Source organism: Amphiprion ocellaris, chromosome 22 (genome assembly GCF_022539595.1).
Source record: "Amphiprion ocellaris isolate individual 3 ecotype Okinawa chromosome 22, ASM2253959v1, whole genome shotgun sequence".
In the NCBI taxonomy this organism is placed as follows: Eukaryota; Metazoa; Chordata; class Actinopteri; family Pomacentridae; genus Amphiprion; species Amphiprion ocellaris.
Window position 1 is genome coordinate 22,380,755 of NC_072787.1, and position 21,324 is coordinate 22,402,078.

At 37.1% G+C, this 21,324-nt stretch overlaps 3 protein-coding genes across 4 annotated transcripts; all 3 read left to right on the forward strand.

Moving 5' to 3' along the window:
- The first annotated feature begins 672 nt into the window (after positions 1-672).
- On the forward strand, positions 673-6,819 carry apodb (apolipoprotein Db). Of its 2 annotated transcripts, none has more exons than XM_035951064.2 (5): positions 673-791; positions 2,900-3,129; positions 3,208-3,329; positions 4,831-4,916; positions 6,321-6,819. In XM_035951064.2, the coding sequence occupies exons 2-5, from the start codon at positions 3,019-3,021 to the stop codon at positions 6,551-6,553; spliced, it is 552 nt and encodes a 183-aa protein (XP_035806957.1). In that variant the 5' UTR covers positions 673-791; positions 2,900-3,018; the 3' UTR covers positions 6,554-6,819. The 2 variants fall into 2 exon arrangements, with proteins under 2 accessions (XP_035806957.1, XP_035806964.1); XM_035951071.2 differs by having other exon boundaries at positions 709-791; positions 3,014-3,129.
- A 1,632-nt stretch (positions 6,820-8,451) lies between these two features.
- On the forward strand, positions 8,452-10,747 carry otos (otospiralin). The gene is made up of 4 exons (XM_023276427.3): positions 8,452-8,566; positions 8,711-8,777; positions 9,251-9,274; positions 10,279-10,747. Exons 2-4 carry the CDS (start codon positions 8,720-8,722, stop codon positions 10,464-10,466), a joined length of 270 nt encoding a protein of 89 aa, XP_023132195.1. The 5' UTR covers positions 8,452-8,566; positions 8,711-8,719; the 3' UTR covers positions 10,467-10,747.
- Positions 10,748-11,300: 553 nt separating this feature from the next.
- On the forward strand, positions 11,301-18,382 carry cops9 (COP9 signalosome subunit 9). Its single transcript, XM_023276470.3, has 3 exons — positions 11,301-11,481; positions 13,169-13,241; positions 18,180-18,382. The coding sequence occupies exons 1-3, from the start codon at positions 11,419-11,421 to the stop codon at positions 18,215-18,217; spliced, it is 174 nt and encodes a 57-aa protein (XP_023132238.1). The 5' UTR covers positions 11,301-11,418; the 3' UTR covers positions 18,218-18,382.
- The last annotated feature ends 2,942 nt before the right edge of the window (positions 18,383-21,324 follow it).

The window sequence follows — 21,324 nt, forward strand, 5'->3', positions numbered from 1 at the left end:
ACTGTCACTCATTTCTACGGCAGAGCATTGTGTTTACAATAGAAACAACATTTTACGGCCCTTATCCTTTAGATGATACAATAAACTAAGGACAAACTAGTGAGGCTGGAATGGGAACTCGTGCAGAACTTGCCTGAGAATAATCCGATTTTAAAGTTTACTCTAATATTAAAGTAACTCAGAGGTAACTGTCGATGTAGAGAATAATGTAAGGCAAAAGGGGGATCTTAATAGCTAATTCGGCGTGATTAATTTCAGAAATTATACAAAAACTTGGGCTAAAAGAAAGAAAAACTGCGCTCATTTTGCAACCCTAAAACTGAGTGAAACTCATCGTCTCCATGGCAACAAGCGTTTGTTACGCCGAAGATTTTTAACGCAATATTACGATTTAAGTTTCATTTATTTTTCTCTGTCGTGATGCAGTGTATCCTCGTAAATAGCAATCTTTAAAAATATATATAAAATTTAGAACACGTGACTTTGTAAGTGTCACGTTCGCTTATAAAATATTAAACTTTTTTTTTTTTTTTTTTTAAATATGCTGCTTGTTGAATGGTTAAAATAAATCGAATTAAACGTCGTTAACTCTGTGTGACCGGGATGAATAAATTTATTTGTGCTGCATCACACTGTCAGCTCTTTCACGTTGAGGGAATGTGCGCATGACCGCAATTAGCTAACGAGCTGCCGCGTGACGTAACGTGAACGCGCGAGTCCGTGTCGTTGCTGAGAGCTCGAGACGCTCAGAGCATCCAGAAAGCTTCACCTGAGACCTTGAGCCAGCTCAGGTAAGACAGATTCACTCACAACTGATGGGATTCACACTAAAACTGCACTGGGAGGGTTCAAATATTTATTTAGAATTAATGTTAATAAGCAGTTTTTGTAAATACTCATTATTTCCAAGTCAAAATTCACTTGTTTCGACTTGGTATTAGCTGATAATAGCTATATTTGCATATATTGTGATATTTAACAGCTTTTTTCTTTACCACTAAGCTGAAATCTTCCTTTAGAAACTATTAAATAAAAGTTATTATTATTATTATTATTATTATTATTATTATTATTATTATTATTATTATTATTATTATTATTATTATTATTATTATTATGGTTATACAATGCTGTACAGTAGCAGCACGTGCGAAGCTCCTCTGAAACCTGAAGAACAGGTGTGGTGACATGTGATGTTGGTAAAAGACACAAAAGTAGAAGGATTTTTCTCTCTGCTATCTCGTTGCACAAACCCATCAACTCCAAGTCTACCGTGTCTACAGGCAACAATAGAGGCTGAACAATTTCTGGCATGCAAACCCATCGAGTTAGAAGAAGAATGTGTGTTCTCTGTAAGGTTGATCTCTATATGTGGTGTTATTATGGTCTGCAAACATACACGCCAAATTCAGACTGATTTACACGCAATAATAGATCATATTTTGATTAAAAATAGTAGCTTTTTACTGACAATTTGGTCAGTGATCTTCATTATGTTGAAAATTTTCTACAAATTATGTAAATTGGACTCATTTAAAGTAATATCTTTTGAAAATATCAATACTTTTCAGTTCATTCCTGTGTAAAACAATAAAATAGTAACTAAAAATTAAGCAAAAACATAATAGTTAACAAGGATTACCATAAAAATCTGGCACATTTCTCATCTCTTGTAAATGCAACTGTTTACGCCTCCTCATGTCCTTTATTTGTGACACAAGAAAAGTATTTATGTTTGTTATATTTGGTTATTTGCTCAGGTTTGGTAGGTAGGGCAGTGGTGGTGCAACGGTTAAGTCTCTGGACTACTGATCAGAAGGTCAGAGGTTCAAACCCAGATGTGGCTACTGCTGGGCCCTACCTTTTCCGTGTTAAAACCTGCCACCTACATTACCCACAATGCAACCCAACTGCTAGCTGTTTGCTGTGAGATTCTGGAGCAGTTAATCTTCTTATTTCTTAATTTTGCACATGCAGTTTATTTGAAATCAACTGCAGATGGATGTATGGTATAAATGGGCCTAAAGATAAGAGGTTGTGTTTTGGGAATGTTTCTCAAAATGTGGAGACTTAAATGACTGAATTCACATTTTAATTAATTGATTAATCTTTTTTAAAAGAATGATATTTGTGTTCCCTACTAGAATTAATTTCCTGTTAGATCCCCAACGTTGGCACTGGGCCATAATTGCAAGACTTTTAAAAACGTATTCATGTCTATTTATTGACAGTTTCATTGTTATAGTCCATTATTTCTAAAACAAGATTTGCATGAAAAGGGATTTAAGTTTGTTAAATTGGTTCAGTAGCTTAAATTTGTTCTTTAAAATAATGCTCCATTACAACATAATCAGAGATATCGTCTGTTGTATTCCACCTTTTGCATGTTAACACCTGTTGCCTACATTACCCACAATGCAGCCCGATTGCTCACTGTTCCTGTAAATGTGGAGTTTATTTTTTACATTTTCATTTAATAATATATTTTTAAAAACTGACATGTGTTCTTTACCATAATTATTTTCCTTTTAGCCTCTTAACGTTGACACTGCGCTGTAATTGACAGACTTTTTGAAACGTATTTATGATTTACTGACTAGCTTCATTGTTGTAGTCCATTATTTCGAACACAAAAACTACAAAAAAAGGATCTAAGCTTGTTGTATTTGTGTATTTTTTTTCTTTTTCCATGTTTGTTTTCACCTCTTTCCACATATTTTCCATGTTTAAGCCTGCCAACTACATTACCCACAATGCAACCCAACTGCTAACTGTTTCCTAGTGTGTCAGTACTAGTAGCTGCTAATGTAGCTTCGATCTGGTGGCTTCACACAAACATGAGGAGAAGCTACAGAGGTCTGATGCTGTCTAGTCTTTCCAACTCCAGATGTTTTTGTAGTTTTCAGCTGCAGCCAAAGCAGCAAAGTGCATCACTGAAGGCTTCATACTTCAACAGCAGCATCACCAATCACCTGTGAACAGGCGGGCTTTAATCCCTGTGCTCCTCCTGAAGGAACCATGTCTGCCGTCTACCTCCTCGTCCTGCTACTGCCTCTGATCTCAGCTCAGACGTATCACTGGGGTCCCTGTCCGACTCCGAAGGTTCAGCCCAGCTTCAACCTCCAACAGGTAGCACAGATGGAACCAAACAAGCACAAACAGCTCACAGTGAGCTGCTCAGAATGACTAGTATATCTGCATTAACAGTACCTGGGCAGGTGGTACGAGATCGAGAAGCTTCCTGCTTCTTTTGAGAGAGGAAAATGCATCGAGGCGAACTACGCCGTGAGAAGAGACGGAACTATCCGGGTGCTGAACTCTCAGTTCTAGTGAGTACTGACGGGTTCAGACTGTTTGTTTACTCAGTTTTATGTTTGATTAGATGTTCAGTGTCAGAGGATCTAGTCTAGAATTAAAAGCACCCCATATTGTCTCTGCAAATACATTTTTTTTTTTCCATTTTCTCTGTGGTCTTTTAGTTATTAGATGAAGATTGGCATGATTAGCTTAGCTTAGCATAAAGACTGGAAACAAAGGGAAGCTGCTAGCCTGCTTCCAACCAACACCTCCAAGCACTGTGATACACATTACATCTTGTTTTTTTTCATCTGTAGAGACACTAAAGTGTGAAAACAAATCGATTTCTCAGCGATTCTCAGATATTTTACTTAATTAGTAGTAAAAGGCATAGCAACTTTATTTGTGTAGTATATTTCCGACACAAGTGAAACTCAAAGTGCAGTAAAATGTTAAAAAATAGAAGGAAAAACGGCATAAAAACATTCCAATTCTGTTTAAAACTGTGAAAATGACAAAGATTCTATAAAGCCTGTAAAGATTAAGTATAAAAATAGTAGAAGTACAGGTAGTTAAAGGCAAGTTTAAATCAATTTACAGCAAACAAAAGTTACACATTAATTCAAAGCAGTGGAAAAAAGAAGTCTTTAATCTTAGCTAATGCACTATAGAAATACTCTGAAACAAATACAAAAGTATTACAATTTGTAAAAGTTAAAGTATTAATTAGGCATTTTTATTATATCTTTGGAATATAAATATTACTGATGCCTACATTTCTTTTAACGTTAATGCTGCAGCTGGTAAACTTTATTTTAATTATTTAATAAACTGCTTGGTTCCTAGTGAAATTCCCTCCCAGAGCTCCATAAAAATCAATAATAGGAATTCTTATATTTCATTTTAGTGACTATATTCTGCCTAATAGTAACGTACAGTAAAAAGTACAGTATTTGTTTTTGAATTGTAGTAGAGTGGAAGTATCGTACTGTAGTACTCTGTACTTTCCAGTGCCTGGTTATGAAATATTCCTGTACATGAAACCACAAGAAGATGTTTAGGACTAATTTAAAGAAAATTAATTGTGTTTAAAGTGAAGCTATATGGATCTAAGCCAGTTGTTTCCCTCAGTTTCCAGTCTTTGTGCTAAGCTAAGCTAGGCTAGGCTAGGCTAGGCTAACCAGTTGAAGCTAGATATTGAGCATGAGCAGGGAGTCAGTCAGGACATTTCCAATGCAGCCAGGGTGAAACATTAACTTTACTTTGTTGTGCTCAACAGTGAGGTTTATGTTGACTTATTACAGGTGTGGATTCCAGCTTTAGGTGTGTTTTTCTTGTGAAGTATTTATTTAGTACCAAAGTAGTTTAATCAGGAAGAAAAATGAGTGTTGCTGGGTTTCATGGACCCTGAAAAATGACTGACGGCTCAGAGAAAGCATAGACGAGTGATTCTGATTTTTGTTATGTGTTATTAGTTGAATTAAATGCTAATATTTTGATAAAATTCTTACTTTATATGCTTGTGTGTTACAGTAAAAACAAGACGAGGGTAGCAGAAGGAACAGCAGTGATTCATGATATGCGAGAACCGGCCAAATTCGGAGTCAGCTTCTCATACTGTAAGTATTCTATAATCCTTATTCTATTTATGTCATGTTTCTATTATATTCTAAGAGTCTCTTGCTATTTTTGTTTTGCCTTGTTGTTGAGTTTTTATGTTTTTGTTGCTAAAATCATTACAGAACCGAACTAAAGTGCAGAAAAGCAGCATTTTGAGTCACATATAGCAGACGTTTCTCTCTTCACTAAACTCATCTGAACTCATCCTGGTTAAAGTCACACATGCCTTTAGAATGACGATAATATCGGCTGATACATGGTGACACAGTAGAATGAATTTATTTGTAATGTCACTGACAATGAGTCCGTCTGTCTGAGAGCCGTGCATCACTATTTATTCTGGTCCTTCTGGATCTCAGCGGATTTTTTTTCCTTCTTAACCCACTCGAGACGTTACATCACTGGTACAGCTGATGAGGTTTATGTCTCATTGTTCACGTCTGGCCTCTCGGGTCTGTGGGTTGGTCGGTCCAAACTGTTCCAGACTGAATTGAATCAACAACCACAGACATTTTGTTCATGCTTCCCAGAGGTTGAATCCTGCTCAGTTTTGTGATCCCTTGATTACATCATGCAGTTGACATCTGTTTTTATATGAAATGTGTCCAATACTTTAATGTATGACTTAATAACCTGGTTCTGACCAGTGATTGTGAGCTTGTTTCAACTTCACAACTGCTCAAAGTCACTATCATAACTGTAGACAGCTGCAGTCTTGTTGATTTAAATGCTGTTGTATATCACCATTATGCAGATGATGCTCTGCTGTTCTTATTTAACCTAAAAGGTTTTGATAACATCTCTAGTTTCTATTAAAAGGTATTCATGCCCCTTATAAGGTTCTGCCTTTTATTATGTTTCAGCATTGAATCATGGTCAGTTTAATTTAGCTTTTTTGTAACTCAAAGTGCTTCAACGTTAAAAATATAGTACAACATGAATAAATAAAATCCAAAAATATGAAAGCAGTAAATATAAATAACTTATGAAGAAATAGAATGGCTTCACATATATTGTACTAGTTGATACTAGAATAAGTGTAGGTTAAAAATATGTCTTTAGGTGCCGTTTTAAAAGTTTTAACAGAGCCTGGCTCTATGATACCTTTGGGTAATTTATTCCAAAACTAGAATATACCTGCATCTACAGTTTTGTAACTTTTTGGGTGGCAGAAAGCCAACAGTGGAGGAATTAAGGGCTCATAATGGGATATAAAACAGCATTTGTGATGTAAACTGGTTCTAAGCTTAACCTTCGTATACAAGTAGAGAGTCAATTTTATAAGATACTGGAATCTCGTGCTGTGCTACCGAGACTACAGTGATGATTTCTTAAATCAGCATCTAAATTGCTACAGAAAATGCTGACATCATCATCTTTTTCCCCTCTGTGTCTTTTCCCAGTTACCCCCTACAGTCCATACTGGGTTCTGACCACCGACTACACCAGCGTGGCCGTCGTCTACTCCTGCACCGACATCCTCCGTATCTTCCACATCGACTACGCCTGGATTCTCGGCCGGTCGCGCTTCCTGCCCTATGAGACGGTGAGTTACGCCAAAGAGCTGCTGATCAACGAGGGGATCGACCTTTTCAGGATGAAGGCAACAGACCAGAGGGGCTGCAAGGACAACTAGGAACTGATGGAGACTTTCTCTGCAGAGCCACGTCTTCGTATGTTATCAGCTGAATCCTCACAACAAGCACAGCATTAGATTCAGGAATCATTTTAAAATATATTTTTATGTTTTGATTCTGTATTCGCTGCTGAGTGTGTAAACGACGGGTGAAGTGAACCTGTATCTTATATTATTTACCACAATCAGTGAAACAAGCAAGTTCTTGACGGGGAAAAACTACTTTGGGAGGGTTCTGTGTATATTAAAGATGCATTCTTAAAGCAGCTGTTTGGTCAGTTTTATTTTAATGTTGCACACCTATGATTAAGATTAAGGTAAATATGTCAGTTTAGTATTCTTTGAATTAAAATTCTATTTGTTCCTTGTCTCCAGTAGTGAAGAAAGCACCAAGTGAAAAGGTAAAGCTGGAAAAACAGCTGAAAATAAATGATAGTTCTACGTGAGAAATGTCTATTTGAAGGTCTGAAGGTTAAAAAACTGGCCCAAAAATGCCCTAAACCATATATCTGTAACCGAGGAATATTTTCATTATTCCTGCAGGTGATTATTTTGATTTCTTGACCATTTATTTTGTTCATAACCATCATCATTCATGTTATTTCCCACATCATGAGCGGACATCTTCAGGTTTATTTAATCACTTAGATCAGCAAATACTTGACTTTTTGGCCCGAAAATATGACTAAAACTTATTTATTTTACTACAAAAGACTTGGCCGAGGTTTCAGCCATGCAGACTTACAACATATTAAAATGCAGCTGGTTTTCAAAGTGCTTTCACACTATCGTCCAGTTGAAATTCTGCTTCACTTGTTTAATGTACATTTGTACCGTTAGTCATTCCATCCCAAATTATCATATTAGGACAGTTCTGCTCTATCTTCTCTGCTGTGCCTGAAATTATTTATAGCATAAATTATTGATATTTTAAAATATATTTTAGAAATTTTAGCTGCCATTGATAGATCCAATACTAATACTAATTTATTTTTTTTTTGAAAGCCCACTGAATTACTGTCAGCACGTTCTGAATTTTGAGGCCTTGTTTAAATGACAGTATCACAAAAACTATTAAAGATAAAAGCCTGAAACTTTCACTGCTGTTTTTCATCATACTGTTGATTCAGAATCCACATTATTGGACAAATAGATCAGATAGTTTCTTATTATGGTAAGTTGAAATATGAATGAAAAAAAATTCAGCGTCATGTAAAGTCTCATCTGTGAGCACTTAATAAAGATAAAATTGATAATACAGATGCATATACATATGAACACAGCCTTTGTTTGGCTGTTTAAACTTAATTTAAATGCATGCTTTACATCTCTTGCATTACTTATTTTCATGGGATAATGTTCAGCTGTATGTGTTTTGTTCAACAGAAAAATCTATATAGGACAAAAAGCAATTTTATAAAGGTAATCAAACCCTTGGCCAGAAATGATAAATGATAGAAATGATAAAAGTGCATCAGCTTGAGTTTACTTCATGTTCAGAAAAGGTAAAAGTGATGATTTAAGGACATTTCAAAGCTTTAATCGTTGAACTACACAAATAATAGGAGGATAAAAAAGGAGAGCTGCAGTCAACAGGCAGAAAAACGCAGGTAAGGCAGAGAAAGTAATGACACACACTGCCAAATAATTTGTGCAAACTATATTTTACCAAATTCAAACCTTGTTATGTGATAGAATTTTTGGAAAAATCCATTATTAGATGTGTTTTTCAAAGAAAGAGTGCAACAAGATGAACACATTTTATAGCAGCTGGAAACTTCTGAGTAAATATACACCACAGTATAATCAGGCAAGACTTGGCTGGTGTGTGTGTGAGTGTGTGTGTGTGTGTGCGTGCGTGCGTGCGTGCGTGCGTGCGTGCGTGCGCGTGCATGTGCGTGTGTTAGATTTCTCCTGGTTCTTCCTCCTCCGACCCTCCGACACCACAGACGACAGTTAACCAGCAGATGAGCAGCAGCATCTTTTCTGCACGGCTTCACAAACCAGTCACAGGTAAACATCTGCAGGATTTCACTTTGTTTTCACAAAATGATGAAGACTTTGACATGCATTTGCTTTTGTTTGTTATTTCTAAATGAGGAATTGATGCAAAGACTAAAAAACATTAGAGCATAATGGGAATTTTTATTCATTTAGGAGAATAAAATGAAGCTGTTGGTGTTGCTGAGTGTCCTCCTCTGCCTCTTTGCTTGTCATCTTAGTGGTGAGTTTCTATTTTTTTATTCTCTAAATAATAATAATGCTTGTTTATTTATGTTATCTTGAAGGAAGGAGCTCCTGTTTTGTAGCTGCAGTTTGTTTATACATTTCAAACATGAGGCGGTTAAGTTATAAATCCAAATTTGATGTGTGTGCATGTAAATTGCTTATCAAAATAGTGTTGAATCATGTGATGTGACAGAACTAAATCTATAGGAGGGCATTTGTTTTGTGTACAAAGAGAACTCTGTCTGAATCTGCGTGATGAATTCCTTCTGGTTCAGACCGTTCATCTGTGTGTCAGTGTTTGTGGAAAGGCTCAGTAATAATATTTGAGGAGGGAGCAGGTATCCCTGCAGTCCTCGGGGAGAAAGCTCAGTTTTCCAGACCTGAATCCCGTCTTTGTGCACGGAAAGCTGTGGAATGCTGAAAATGTTAACTTATTTTTTTCCTCTTCCTCTCTCCTCCTCCTCACAGAGGCCAGAGTCATCCCAGAAGGAGGTACTGTTTGATATAAATAATATTCCGATCTTCTTTTAGACACGAATAAACTCAACTTGCTTCACGTTTGCTGTGCATCAGCCCTGCAACAAAAGTCTGTTACAGCCTGCATCAAAACTTGTTCACAATGTCTCTTTAGCCCACTGTAAATAACATTGTACTGTAAATACAAGGCCCAGGGGTAAAATTAAGATTTAAAATATGGGGAGTTTTGTAGTTTCAGGGTTGATAAAGTGACAGGCAAAATATTTCTACATATAGACATTTACATTTGAAGTTATAGATGTTCAAAACTAGTATAAGAGATGCTGCATTGGGTTTAAGGGAGAAAAATTCACTTCAAAAAGTCCTATAATGCAATAATACTGCAAGTAAATAACATACAATCATTGGCCAGTGTCCTTGATATTTCCTATTTTCCTGTTGAAAATTCTGGTGTAGATACAATAAATCTGACTGCAGTAACTAATGATACCATAAAATGCGTTTTTATTGTTAAAAGGCTTCTTGTTACCATATTTCTGTGCTTACATTGCAGATCAAAGAGGTCTATATATAGTCACTGAAACATAAAGAAAGAGAAAATATCCATTATTAAAAAACTTGACATGATGTAAAGATAACATAAGCGTCCTTTGTAATAATTAACATTAATGTCAAGGTTCACCTTCTCTTGTGTGGAAAATTATCTTCTTCATGTCTTTTCGTTGACGTAACGCTCCTCATGTATTGTCATTATATTTAAATAACAGTTAGCATTCGCTGAAAGTGTTAAAACACTTCTCGAAGACTCATCTAAGAACATTTTTACTCGATTTTCCAGACAGAAAGACAGACTAAAGAAAATCAGAGACCAAAAAGTCAGCTAAATTGCAAAACATCATCAATAAATCACAAGTATAAAATGCTGAAAATCAGGTTCTTTAACTGGATCCTACTTTCTGGATTTACTATTTAAAGTGTGGCCTAAGAGAAGGGTCTCTTACATGCTGCATGTGTTTCAGTGCCATACGATGAACCTCCAGCAGTTCCCTACTGGCCCTACTCCACCTCTGACTTCTGGAACTACATCGAGTACTTCAGGTCCATCGGAGCCTACAACCACATCAATGAGATGGCCCGGGCCTTCTTCGCCCAGCAGCACCTCGGAGACACGCTGGGATACGAGACCAACCAAGGGCACGAACACTGAGAGGAGCGGACGAAGCTAATGAAGGGAATCTGATATCTTGAATAAATAAAAAAAACAATGCATTTATTACTTTGGCAGAAAGGGAAGACTATGAGGATTAATGAAAAATTGAAAATATGATAATGAGTGCACACACAAACTTTTTCTGTTCTCATATATGCCAGATTGTAGAATGACAATACATCTAGAATACAATTAGACTTTATAGCACTGTTGTAGGTTTGTTCAATATCTTCATGTAATGTACCACAAATAAATAAAAACTTCTTACAAATATGTAATGATGTCTCAAAAAATATTTAGTTTTATTTTCTACCTTTAATTTAAATTATTTCTAGTGTTCCTGAAACGTTTGTTTTCCCTACATTTAAAAAAAAATCGCAATTTGAAAAGAAAAAAACAAAACAAACAAGTTTTTATTGAATAATTGTCTTCACAAGAATATTTTAGAAAATTCTGGTAAATTGCATTTACACTTTGCTGCTCATGTTTATTAAATAGAATTATCTAATAAAATAAATTTAAATAAAAATAAAAGCACGATAAATCTGTGTATTAGTAGCTTTATTTCTCAAAATGCACAGCCTCTTAAAGTCACAAAATCGGTTTCACGATTATTTATAGATGTTTCTGACAGAGAATTTAAACTGACTAAAATTAATTAGCTACATAAATTTACTTCAACTGGTACAAGGTTTTTAAATTTACATTAATTTATAACATTAAATAATTACACTTTTAATGTTGGCAATATCACTGTAATGTCCTCATTTGTCACTAGCGGAGAAGAGCGGAACGAACGTGACGAGCTAGCAGCGAAAGCCGGGCACAAATTAGCGTCGCACGTATTTGTTTTGTTTACGAACACCGGCCGAACACTTCTAGTTAGCGTAGCTAGCTAGCTACAAACTCCATTTAGACGAACTGTTGGTGAAACTGTTACTGGAACAAAATGAAGCCTGCGGTGGACGAGATGTTTCCAGAAGGAGCGGGTCCCTACGTGGATTTAGACGAGGTTGGTTTCCGACATTTGGAGCTCAAAACAGTCGTACAGACATGTTAACGCTAGCTAGCTTCAAACCGTTAAAATGGAAAAAATAACGGTAAAGTTGTAGTTGCAAGCTGTGTGTACATCGGGTTTAAAATGTGGAAATGTTTGGAATGAGTCAACAATATGTGTCTTTTACATTTCTGTATTATTTGGGTCTTATTGCTTTCGTGAAAGAAGTACCTCAACCCTATTAATATAATGCTAATACTCTTGAAACTCTTCACAGCTTATATTTTGCACAGACTGTCTCTTAATTTCTGTTTTATTCACACAGTATAGAGCAGAGTCTAAGCTCAACCTTTCAGCTCGTGAGCCAGATTAGAATAGTCTGATGAAAAGCTTTTTATGCAGGTTTCCACACCTTGCACAAGGCTTCCTATAGGCTAATTACACCAATCAGTAATCAGGCCCCGATCTATATAACCTGCTGTGGAGGCGCATGTGGTGAAATCAGACCAACCAAAAGAACAAAGAAAAGTCAGAGCAAGTTGTCTGAGCGAAATAACACCAGTTAGTGTCAACTTGTAAGAAAATACTTTAGATCTAGCTTTTCATTGAAACCAAGAAATAATATTTTTACTTCTATAATGGTCCAAGCAATTCCCATTTTTAATGCCACGTGTTTCAGAAGATGTTTCGATTAAGGGGAAGTTAAATTATTTCTCCTGATAGTTTTAAGTTTAAAATTTTCAGCTGTTTCGCTGTCCTCCCCTCATAAAGCAAGTATGGGCATTTTAGCATGGGAACAACCACATTAATAGCACAAGGAATACACCCCTAAAAGTCTGTCCAGAGTGCAGATACTAGAAATGTTTTTTGTGCAGGTTGTGTTGGGTGCATAAATAACCCAAAAAATTAAAAATAAAAATCCAGGTTATCATTGATTTGTCAATCTGAAATGACTAGAATAACTTTAATGTATTGGCCTCGATTTTCAGCAAAAACAGGCAGCAGTCTAACCACATTTTCCATCAAAGAGTCAAAATACCCTGTGTTCTATAGCAATAAGTACTTTTTTCTGATAGGGGAAAAGGCTACAAGTGAACACACATGAATGACTTCTGCTAGACTGCCTACCTGGCTTCATTAGAGATTCTCTGGTCTTAATAATATTTTTTTTAGCAACTTCTACTCTCTGCTTTATTATAGCGGACTAATAAATATTGCCATTTGTAGTATTATTCACCTTGTACATATTTTACAAGGATTTTCAGGGAAGCAAAACAAGAAAAAAAGCTGTATAATTAAGTGGGTGTCTGTTGCTATTTTGAAACCCCACAACTTAAATCACTACTTTCTAGGTATAAACTGCCTCTCAAGGTTCACTGTTAAATTCATAAAATCATGGGGAATACAGTGATGAGATCATGAGCGTGACTGCTGAACATCATCTTCCTTTTGTGTTAGATTTAACAGTGATGTGATTAAATTTTATTTCAGAGTCTGAAAGGTGATCACGTCTTTACTTCCGAGTCATAAAACTCCTTGCTGAATAGCAGTAATGAGAAATAACAGTCCTTCTTCTCATTTGTTTCATTAATTTGTAGCCTAATTGAATATTTATCACTCCATTATCTGTAGTCATTGTGATGCTGTGCGTGTTTGTTCTCTGCTACAGTATGTGACTGGCTGCATTGTTGTGTGTTAACAGGCAGGAGGCAGCAGCGGCCTGCTGATGGACCTGGCAGCCAATGAAAAAGCAGTGCACTCGGATTTCTTTAATGGTAATTTCCTTCTACATGGTTCAATTTACACAGACTGTACAGGGTGACATCTGTTCTTTACCTTCAACTGTATACAGAGAGGAGAAAACTTGGACAATAGCAGCTTAGATTCCTGCAGTTGTCTCATGATTCAGACAAATATGATTAAGCCACATGGCGACAACATTCTCATTTGTCCATTTAATGATCAGATAAGATGGAAAAATGTGAGCTGAACAAGAAAACGACCTTCCTGTTTCTGTAGGTTGTTAATGTAGGAAGTTAAAGCAAGTGAACCACTGTGATTTCGCTTCTCTACCCTCCTTTTTTAACCCTCCTGTTGTCTTCATTTACGGGCACCAAAAAATATCATTTCCTTGTCTGAAAAAAATCAAAAAATTCAGCAAAAAAATTCCCAAAATTTCTGAAAATTTGCAAAACCTTCAGGAAGTAAATTCCAATAATTCCTTAAAAGTTTCCCTTAAAAGTTTTATTTTAAAAAATCTCCCAGATTTGGCAAAAAAATTCTTGTAAATATTTTCAAAAATGAGTAAAAATCTTCCAAAAAAAATCCTAAAAATATCTAAAGTAATTACATATATATCAGTAAAATTTCTAATATTTTCTTTAAGAATATTCACAAAAAAATCCACCAAAATCCAGTGAATTTTGCTGGATTTTGGTTGATTTTTTTTTTTTTGTGAATGTTCTTAAGAAACATTTTTAACATTTCCTTTTTCCACCAAAAAATGTTCCAAAATTTCTCAAAAATGTTGAAAATGTGCACATCAGAAGTTTCACTGTGAAATTTTTTTTTCTTCCACATTTTCAAACTTTTAAACGGGTCAGTTTTGACCCACAGGACGACACGAGGGCTAAATAGACATGAGGGATTTTAGACATGAATGACTGAGTTTACATGCAACAAAAAGTTCATTCAACCATGAAAGGATCGACAGAACCTTGCTTAGATTTGTGCTAGAGCAGTCTGAAATTTCTTAACAGAATATATTAACATTAATAAACTTAAAGACGTGCCCATATTATTTCAGTAATATGAAAGGCTGCAGGGGAGACACCAGATTATTGTCAGACTGCATGGAAAGTGGAGGAATATCCATTTTCTTCCTTCAACCACATCGTTTTCTCACATTAACTCTCATGAAATGCCGTTGCTCCCCCTGTAAACACCACTTTATGCGCAAGGTGCACGTAAACAGACGCGAAGAAACACTCAGCTAATCTGTTTTCCGTCTTGCAGCGCTGGCTCCCGGCAAAACAACTTTGGCTCAGCAGCACATGACCTAGAAAGAAAAGAGCTGATTGTTTAAAAAAGAGAAGAGGAGGATGGTAAAGTGAGTTTATAGCTGGTGTCAGACTGAAACTCAGCGGGACACCTCGCCAGTCAGCTGCTTTAAAACACACACACACACACACACACACACACACACACACACACACACACACACACACACACACACACACACACACACACACACACACACACACACACACACACACACACACACACACACACACACACACACACACACACACACACACACACACACACACACAAACAGGCACTCCTTCACTTGGGGTGTTAACGCTGTTAAAACCGAGTCCCAACAGGGCCCCTCTTGCTAATACTGTATGCCCTCCAACTATTGTAGCACCGAGTTTCAGTCAGAAATAGACGGCAAATACACATAATGACATGCAGCATGCATCTAAAATAGTACAATCCAATTGTAACTTCTTTCTTGTGACTTCATAGCATTTTCTTGAATTCAAACTACCTTCAAATCCCTCTTTTAATATAGTTGGATATACTTTCAAACCTTTGCTGCCAGCTAAAAGTTAAACTTACTGCCGCTCAGACACAAACGCTTCACTTTTTAACAGCAGCCTAATTAATGTTCTCAACCTTCAACCTGGAAAATGAGACCAGCAGCAGAAAACACAAGACGTTAATTAGCACTATAGCTAACAGCCGTACTCGTCGCTCCTACAAATGCTCAGCCTCCTGATGCAAAGCGATAAAGTTGGTCAAATTAAAATGTTCTCAAATTGATGCGAGCTTAGCAGCAGGTGGTTTTCTCAAGGAAAGGGGCAGAAACTGTACATGTGGACCGACGGCGCTGTTACAGAGCGATTTGTCCATTCATGAACAGAAGCATGCTCACCAAAGACAGACGAACTTTGTCTTTCAGCTTATACAGATTTAATTGGGTTTTCAGCTGATCTTATCTGCTGTTTGATGTAGTCTAATTCGATTTGATGTCTGTCATTTTAACTTGTGACTGTTCGTAATTAAATAATTGCAAGGAAGGAGAGATTTGTCAGTCTTCAAGTGCATCCAAAATTTGTAACTCTTCTTCAGTAATGGACATTTACTGCTAGTCAGGATGAGGCCCTGTATCGATATTTTTTTAACATTGCACAATAATGAAATGACCCCAACTTTACTTTTTTTTCTTAATTTTACCAGGAAATGCATTAAAAACAGGTTCTTTTATGGTGGCATTATCTCAGAAATTCTACTCTGTATCATCTCAGAGGTCAGTGAGTTGAAAGCTTCTGTCCGTTATGGAACCAGGGTGATAATGCAGAAACATTGTTTGATTTCAGAGACACCTCGCCCTTTAACACGGCTCTCTAGGCATGACAGTATAAGGTCAACTCAGCAGTGTGAGACACGATTTTTTTTTTTTTTGATACCGCTCGCACACATTCCCTCATGCTGCAGTGGCTTTTATGCTGTGTTCTTCCACTTTTAAAATCTGCAGGTAGTTATGGGTAACCAAAGGGCAAAGCTGTCCCAGTTACCACAAACACAGGAATGTCCTGTGACTGGAAATCACGCCTGGTGGGGTCAATCAGGCTCAGCTTTTTGGATATTTTGAGAAATTGTTTACATACACATGACTCATCTTCATACAGTTCTGCTATGTAACTGGTTGCAGAACAGTTTTAGTTAAGAATACCTCAGTGTCATGTACAGCTGTGCTGATGTCCTGTAATAAGGGCAGACAGCTTGAAAGGTCAGTGTGCAGTTTTCATCACCCACAAACACAGCTTTTCACACAAAGGTGTCAGAGTTAATTTCAAAATAAAGTGTATATGAGCTGAGGGAGAGTCTGGTATATGGGAAGGCATGAATTATGTAACTGCTTTTCAGAAAGGATCACTCAGGGGAAGAAAAGATGCTGCAATCAGTGGCCAAAGAAAACAAACTGCAACAGGCGAGACAGTTTGGATTGTTTTTGCTGCTCAATCTATGTGTAAAATGATTGTTTTGTCAAATGTATCTCCACTTGTATGTTTGGTGACAAGTCATCCAGGTGTTTTTGACAATTCCCCTTTGATTAGAGGGAAGACGAAACTTTTTTTTTTCATGAATTGAAAGCACCTGTATTATATTGCAAAGTTTGCAGTAACTCCCTCTTACTGGTCAGTGGTGGTGGTTAACTAGACCACACTGCATTGTTTCTTCCCGCAAATATCCTGTTAAAGCACCAATCTCCACAACATCTGGTGTTGTGGTAACCAGATGTGGACTAGAAGTCACATAGCCCTTGCAAGCAGCTAGTTTTTCCATTAATGTGTCCCTGAAATAAAAATGTATTTTCTGATTGGCCCATTACTGCCAATTTTCACATTTTGGCTTTTTAAAGACCCCTAATTCTTTTTTTTTTGGAGTTTTACCACTTTCATTTATTGTGTGATTTTTAGTGATTGTATGTGCATATAAAAAGTCCCAACCAAAAGGAGTTATTCTCTCGCACAGAAAACACATCGCTTGCTTGCTTAAAATGCCTCGTTTGAAGTGAAGCTTTTTTTTTTTATGTTACTTGTCTACATCATCATGTAACACATTTGAATAACATCTGCCTAGCCACTACCTTACAATCTGCCATTATTTCCTTTCAAAAACTACATTCCACTCCTCAGATCTGTGGATATTGTATCTAACCAGTGTTACGTCGCTTTTGACAGTTCAGCTGACCAATAAAAGCATACTGGGTTTTTCAGGAGGCGGGGCTTAAAGAAACTTTGGGACAAAGAGCAATAAGAGGTGCAGCAGCGATGTTCAGTGCAAGATAAATGCATTTTTTGAACATTAAAGCATGTAAATATGTTTTTGTGAACCCCTAAAATGACATATCAACCTATAACTGTGCATATTATGGGCTCTTTAAAAGCTGCTTGGTGTCAAGGTGCACTAAAAGAAAAAAGTCCCAGGACAAGGAGAGCCTCGTAAAGTCTTCTAATAAAACCATCTGTAGCAGTGAAAAGCAGAGGAGCCTCGTCGCTGCACTTTTATTTTGGCAGACTTGAATAGACTTTGCCACCTGTGAGGCTGCAACTAATGATTACCTTCATTATTGATTTGCCTGCCCAGTATTTTATTGATGAATAGAATGATCCTTTGGGCTGTAAATTGTCTGGGAGTGCTCCTCACAGTTTATCTAAGTCTAAGTTGACACCAAAATGATTTACTTTATCCAAATCAGAGCCCAAATCCCAAAGATATTAAATCATAGAAGACAGCAAAACCAGCAAATACTATTATCTGTGAAGCTTGATCCAGTGACCTAATGGTTTTGTAAATCAAGTCTTTCAAAGCAGACATGCAATAAAAGAGATTAAACTTCTAAGAAAGCACATTATTATGTTTAATCTTGTTTTTTTTAGTGTTATCTTTTGCATTCTAGAGTGAAAATAGTCTTTCAGAGTGAATGCTAGTTTACGTGGGTGGTACATGCGAAGTGCAAACAAAGTAAAGAACACCTTGGATGAGAGTGCCCACACGCCAGCATATGTTGCGAGAAGTTTGAAGTCATTAAAAATTGTCTAACAAGCTGAAAAAGTAGGAGTTCTGTGGAAACAGCTGAATGAATTTAACCCTGTTGTTCTCCTCTCATCTATTTTTTTTTATCCGCTTTCCGTCTCCAGATTTTGAGGATCTGTTCGATGACGATGACCTGCAGTGATGACGGCGTCTCAACACCTGCGCCATTCTGTCAACATGTACGTAGAAGAAATGAAGAAAACCGTCTTATTCCCGCTGAACGTTCTCTTATTTATACAGCCTCTCTTGTATAAGTCACTCGGCACCATACTGAAATAAAGCCTTTTTGTTTTCACTAAAAAAAAAAGCTGTCATGGTGAACCAGGTGTCTGTGAATTCTGAGAATCCCTTACATTCCAGCTTCAGAGAAAATTATGAGTATGGTTTTGGCGTCGTCGTGTTCAAATCTGCTCCCGGCTGGATTGTAGGTTTGGGGGCTCCGCGAAACACCTGTGAGCGAACGTAATTACATACGAGATGGAGCGTTAACATGACCACTAAATGCTGAGTTGGGGCGCGATAGGACAGGAAAAGGGGCTGACAAAAAATGTAAGGTTTAAAAAAAAAACAAAAACAACGATGTGTTCAGGTGCAGACCTGAGCAGGAAAAAGCTGATCGGCAGTAATTAGGACGGTGAATCAGTCGGGTATCGTAAACGGAGAAAAAAAAGATTTTTGTTTTGACTGTGATGTTAACTGGAGTTTTTCTATCAGAACAAGTGATACAAAGGCACTAAAACTGCAATAATACATTTAAAACCAGCACACGTGTTGCAGGATTTCCCACAGAAACCAAAAGAAACTAATAAAAAGAAATAGTGAGGCCACCCAAATGCAGTTGTTGATCAAAACCATGAGCATTAATCTGCTGCTTTAACAGTTCTGTCTTTTTGGGAAGGTTTTTAACAAGATTTTGGAAAGTGGCTGACACTCTTCTGCAGTCGGCAGGCCACCAAATCTGCATGCTTTAGTACTATTATCTCCCCATAGCTGAACCTGAAGTGCAGATAAAACTAAATAATCAAGTTCTGGTTAGATACTGTTTCAGCAAAGAAGCAGTGGTGCATATAAGCAGGTAAACACCTATACGTATCTAAAACAGACACAGATAAGCATCAGTGCGCTTCTTGCAGTCACTCATGTTGAAGTCTCTCATCTAATCTGGGGTTTATTAAAGCAGTGCACCAAGCTTGTGTCCCTGCATCCTTTACCATTCAGTGTTCTACATTTAATGTCTGCCAATTTACCCGAGTGTGCAAATTTATTTGCCGTCAATAGAATGAGAAAACCTTCTGCTAACCATCCCACAATGCAACACGCTGCATTTTACAGATGCCAAAATGCCCGAAGCATGACTCGGAAGTTGACAGCAAGACAAAATAATGATTAGTTCATTTCAATTTACTGCTTGCCTCATTATATGCTGAGCAAGGGGGGTATTGTGGACACAAATCGAAGGAAAAAAAAGCACTGCCTTAGGGACAAATCAAAGAAATACAGTCTTCATCTGATTGATGTTCCATAACCTGCAAGTTTCTTGGCTCCACGGTTCCCAAAGTGGAAGTTGTGACATGATTTACCGAATCAAACAAACTTTAAAAGTCATTAGAAATAGCATATTTTAGCCATAAGTGTTAAAAAGATCATTATTATACAAACACAAGGATCACTTCACCTCCTACATACTGTATGCTTAATCAGTACTACAGATTACTTTGATGTCTTCAGCTACTAGACTATATTAAATTTCAGTAAGATAATATTGCTGTTAAGCTGTTTTGTTGTGCTTCAGCCATCTAGCAATCGTTGGTGATCATGAGTCTTTGGCACCTGTATTTTGGGGGTTGAGGCCTGAAAAGTGTAGAAATCACTGTAAGCACACAAACATGAAGCCACTACAATTTACAGTCTGAGCAAGTCTCATTTTCCATCTTTTATATACAGTCTATGACTAAAATCTAACTACAGGTGGTGGATTTTTAACTTCTACTGCCTGTTAAATCTCAGGCTGTGTCTGAAATCACTTCCTTGTTCACACATATTATTTAACACAGCAGTAAACTGAACACTTTGGATGCTAATGAATCAGTCAAAAAAAAAGGGGCTATTGAGATGCAGCTCATTAGATTGTCATGTCCTTGTACATGCGATGGACACTACTTACTGTTTCCTACATTGTGGGAATTTTTGAGAGCACTAAGATTAAAACAGTACATATGATTCACTATATAGACAATTAGTAGTTTTTAGTGATTAGTAAAGTTTTAATAAACTTTTTCCCAAACATTTTGTAACTTAAGTCATGAATGTGCATTTTACAAAGTAAGACAAAAGATTTGAAATAGAGTTTTCAGGCAGTTTTAGTTTAAAAAAAATAGAAGTAAAACTTCCAAAAGTGCACAAAGTACATGCACAGCAGCCAGTGTTCATATGGAAGCTATTTCCCTACATTTAATACATCCAAAAATGGCAGAATAAACACTTCCTCCTTCCGAACTACAATAAAATAAAATGATTTATTTTGTGTTAAATCACTTTGAATGGGGGAAAAATGCTATTCTCAACAAACTAATAAAAAACACCTTCAAATCTGGCCTGGACATAAACCTCATAACATCACTGAATGCTGAAACTGAATTACAGGCAAATCCAGTCAGTTGTGGTGATGTTGCATCATGCATCACGGCTCTATAGCTTTTCCACTAAAGTCGGTGTGTACCTGAGTGTCTTACGAGGCTGGCATGCCTGAACACAGTTAGACTGAGGAGGAAACTGTAGATTATCAAATTCCTCATGTGTAGACCAGCTGTGCCTGTGTGTTGTGTGTGTTCACGGTTGGACAGAAGCTGTGGTTTGGCCCTCGGTGAGGTCTGAGAAGTGCTTATGTGGCACCTCGACTCCCCTTCATTAGTTCCTTCTGTTTTCTTTCCTCCGTCTCCTTTGTAGTTGCTGTCAGGAGTTGGTGTTTGCATCCCGAAAACAAATCCAAAGGCTGAACATTTATAGAGATAATTAGCAATCATTAGATGTCTTCGATTTAAAAAAAACAAAAAAACACTTGAGGCGACTGTTTTTTATTCCCCCTCCACGTCTCCATCTCTAATCCGAGGCCTCCCACCTTCTCTCTCTTACTGGCTTTAATTACGGTGCCTCCAATTGGTTGAAACTTTCAGCCAATCAGGCGACTCGTAGAGGTGGCCCTTGACCCCCCTCAGGTGGTCCATCTGAGCCTTTTTGTGTGTCACAGAT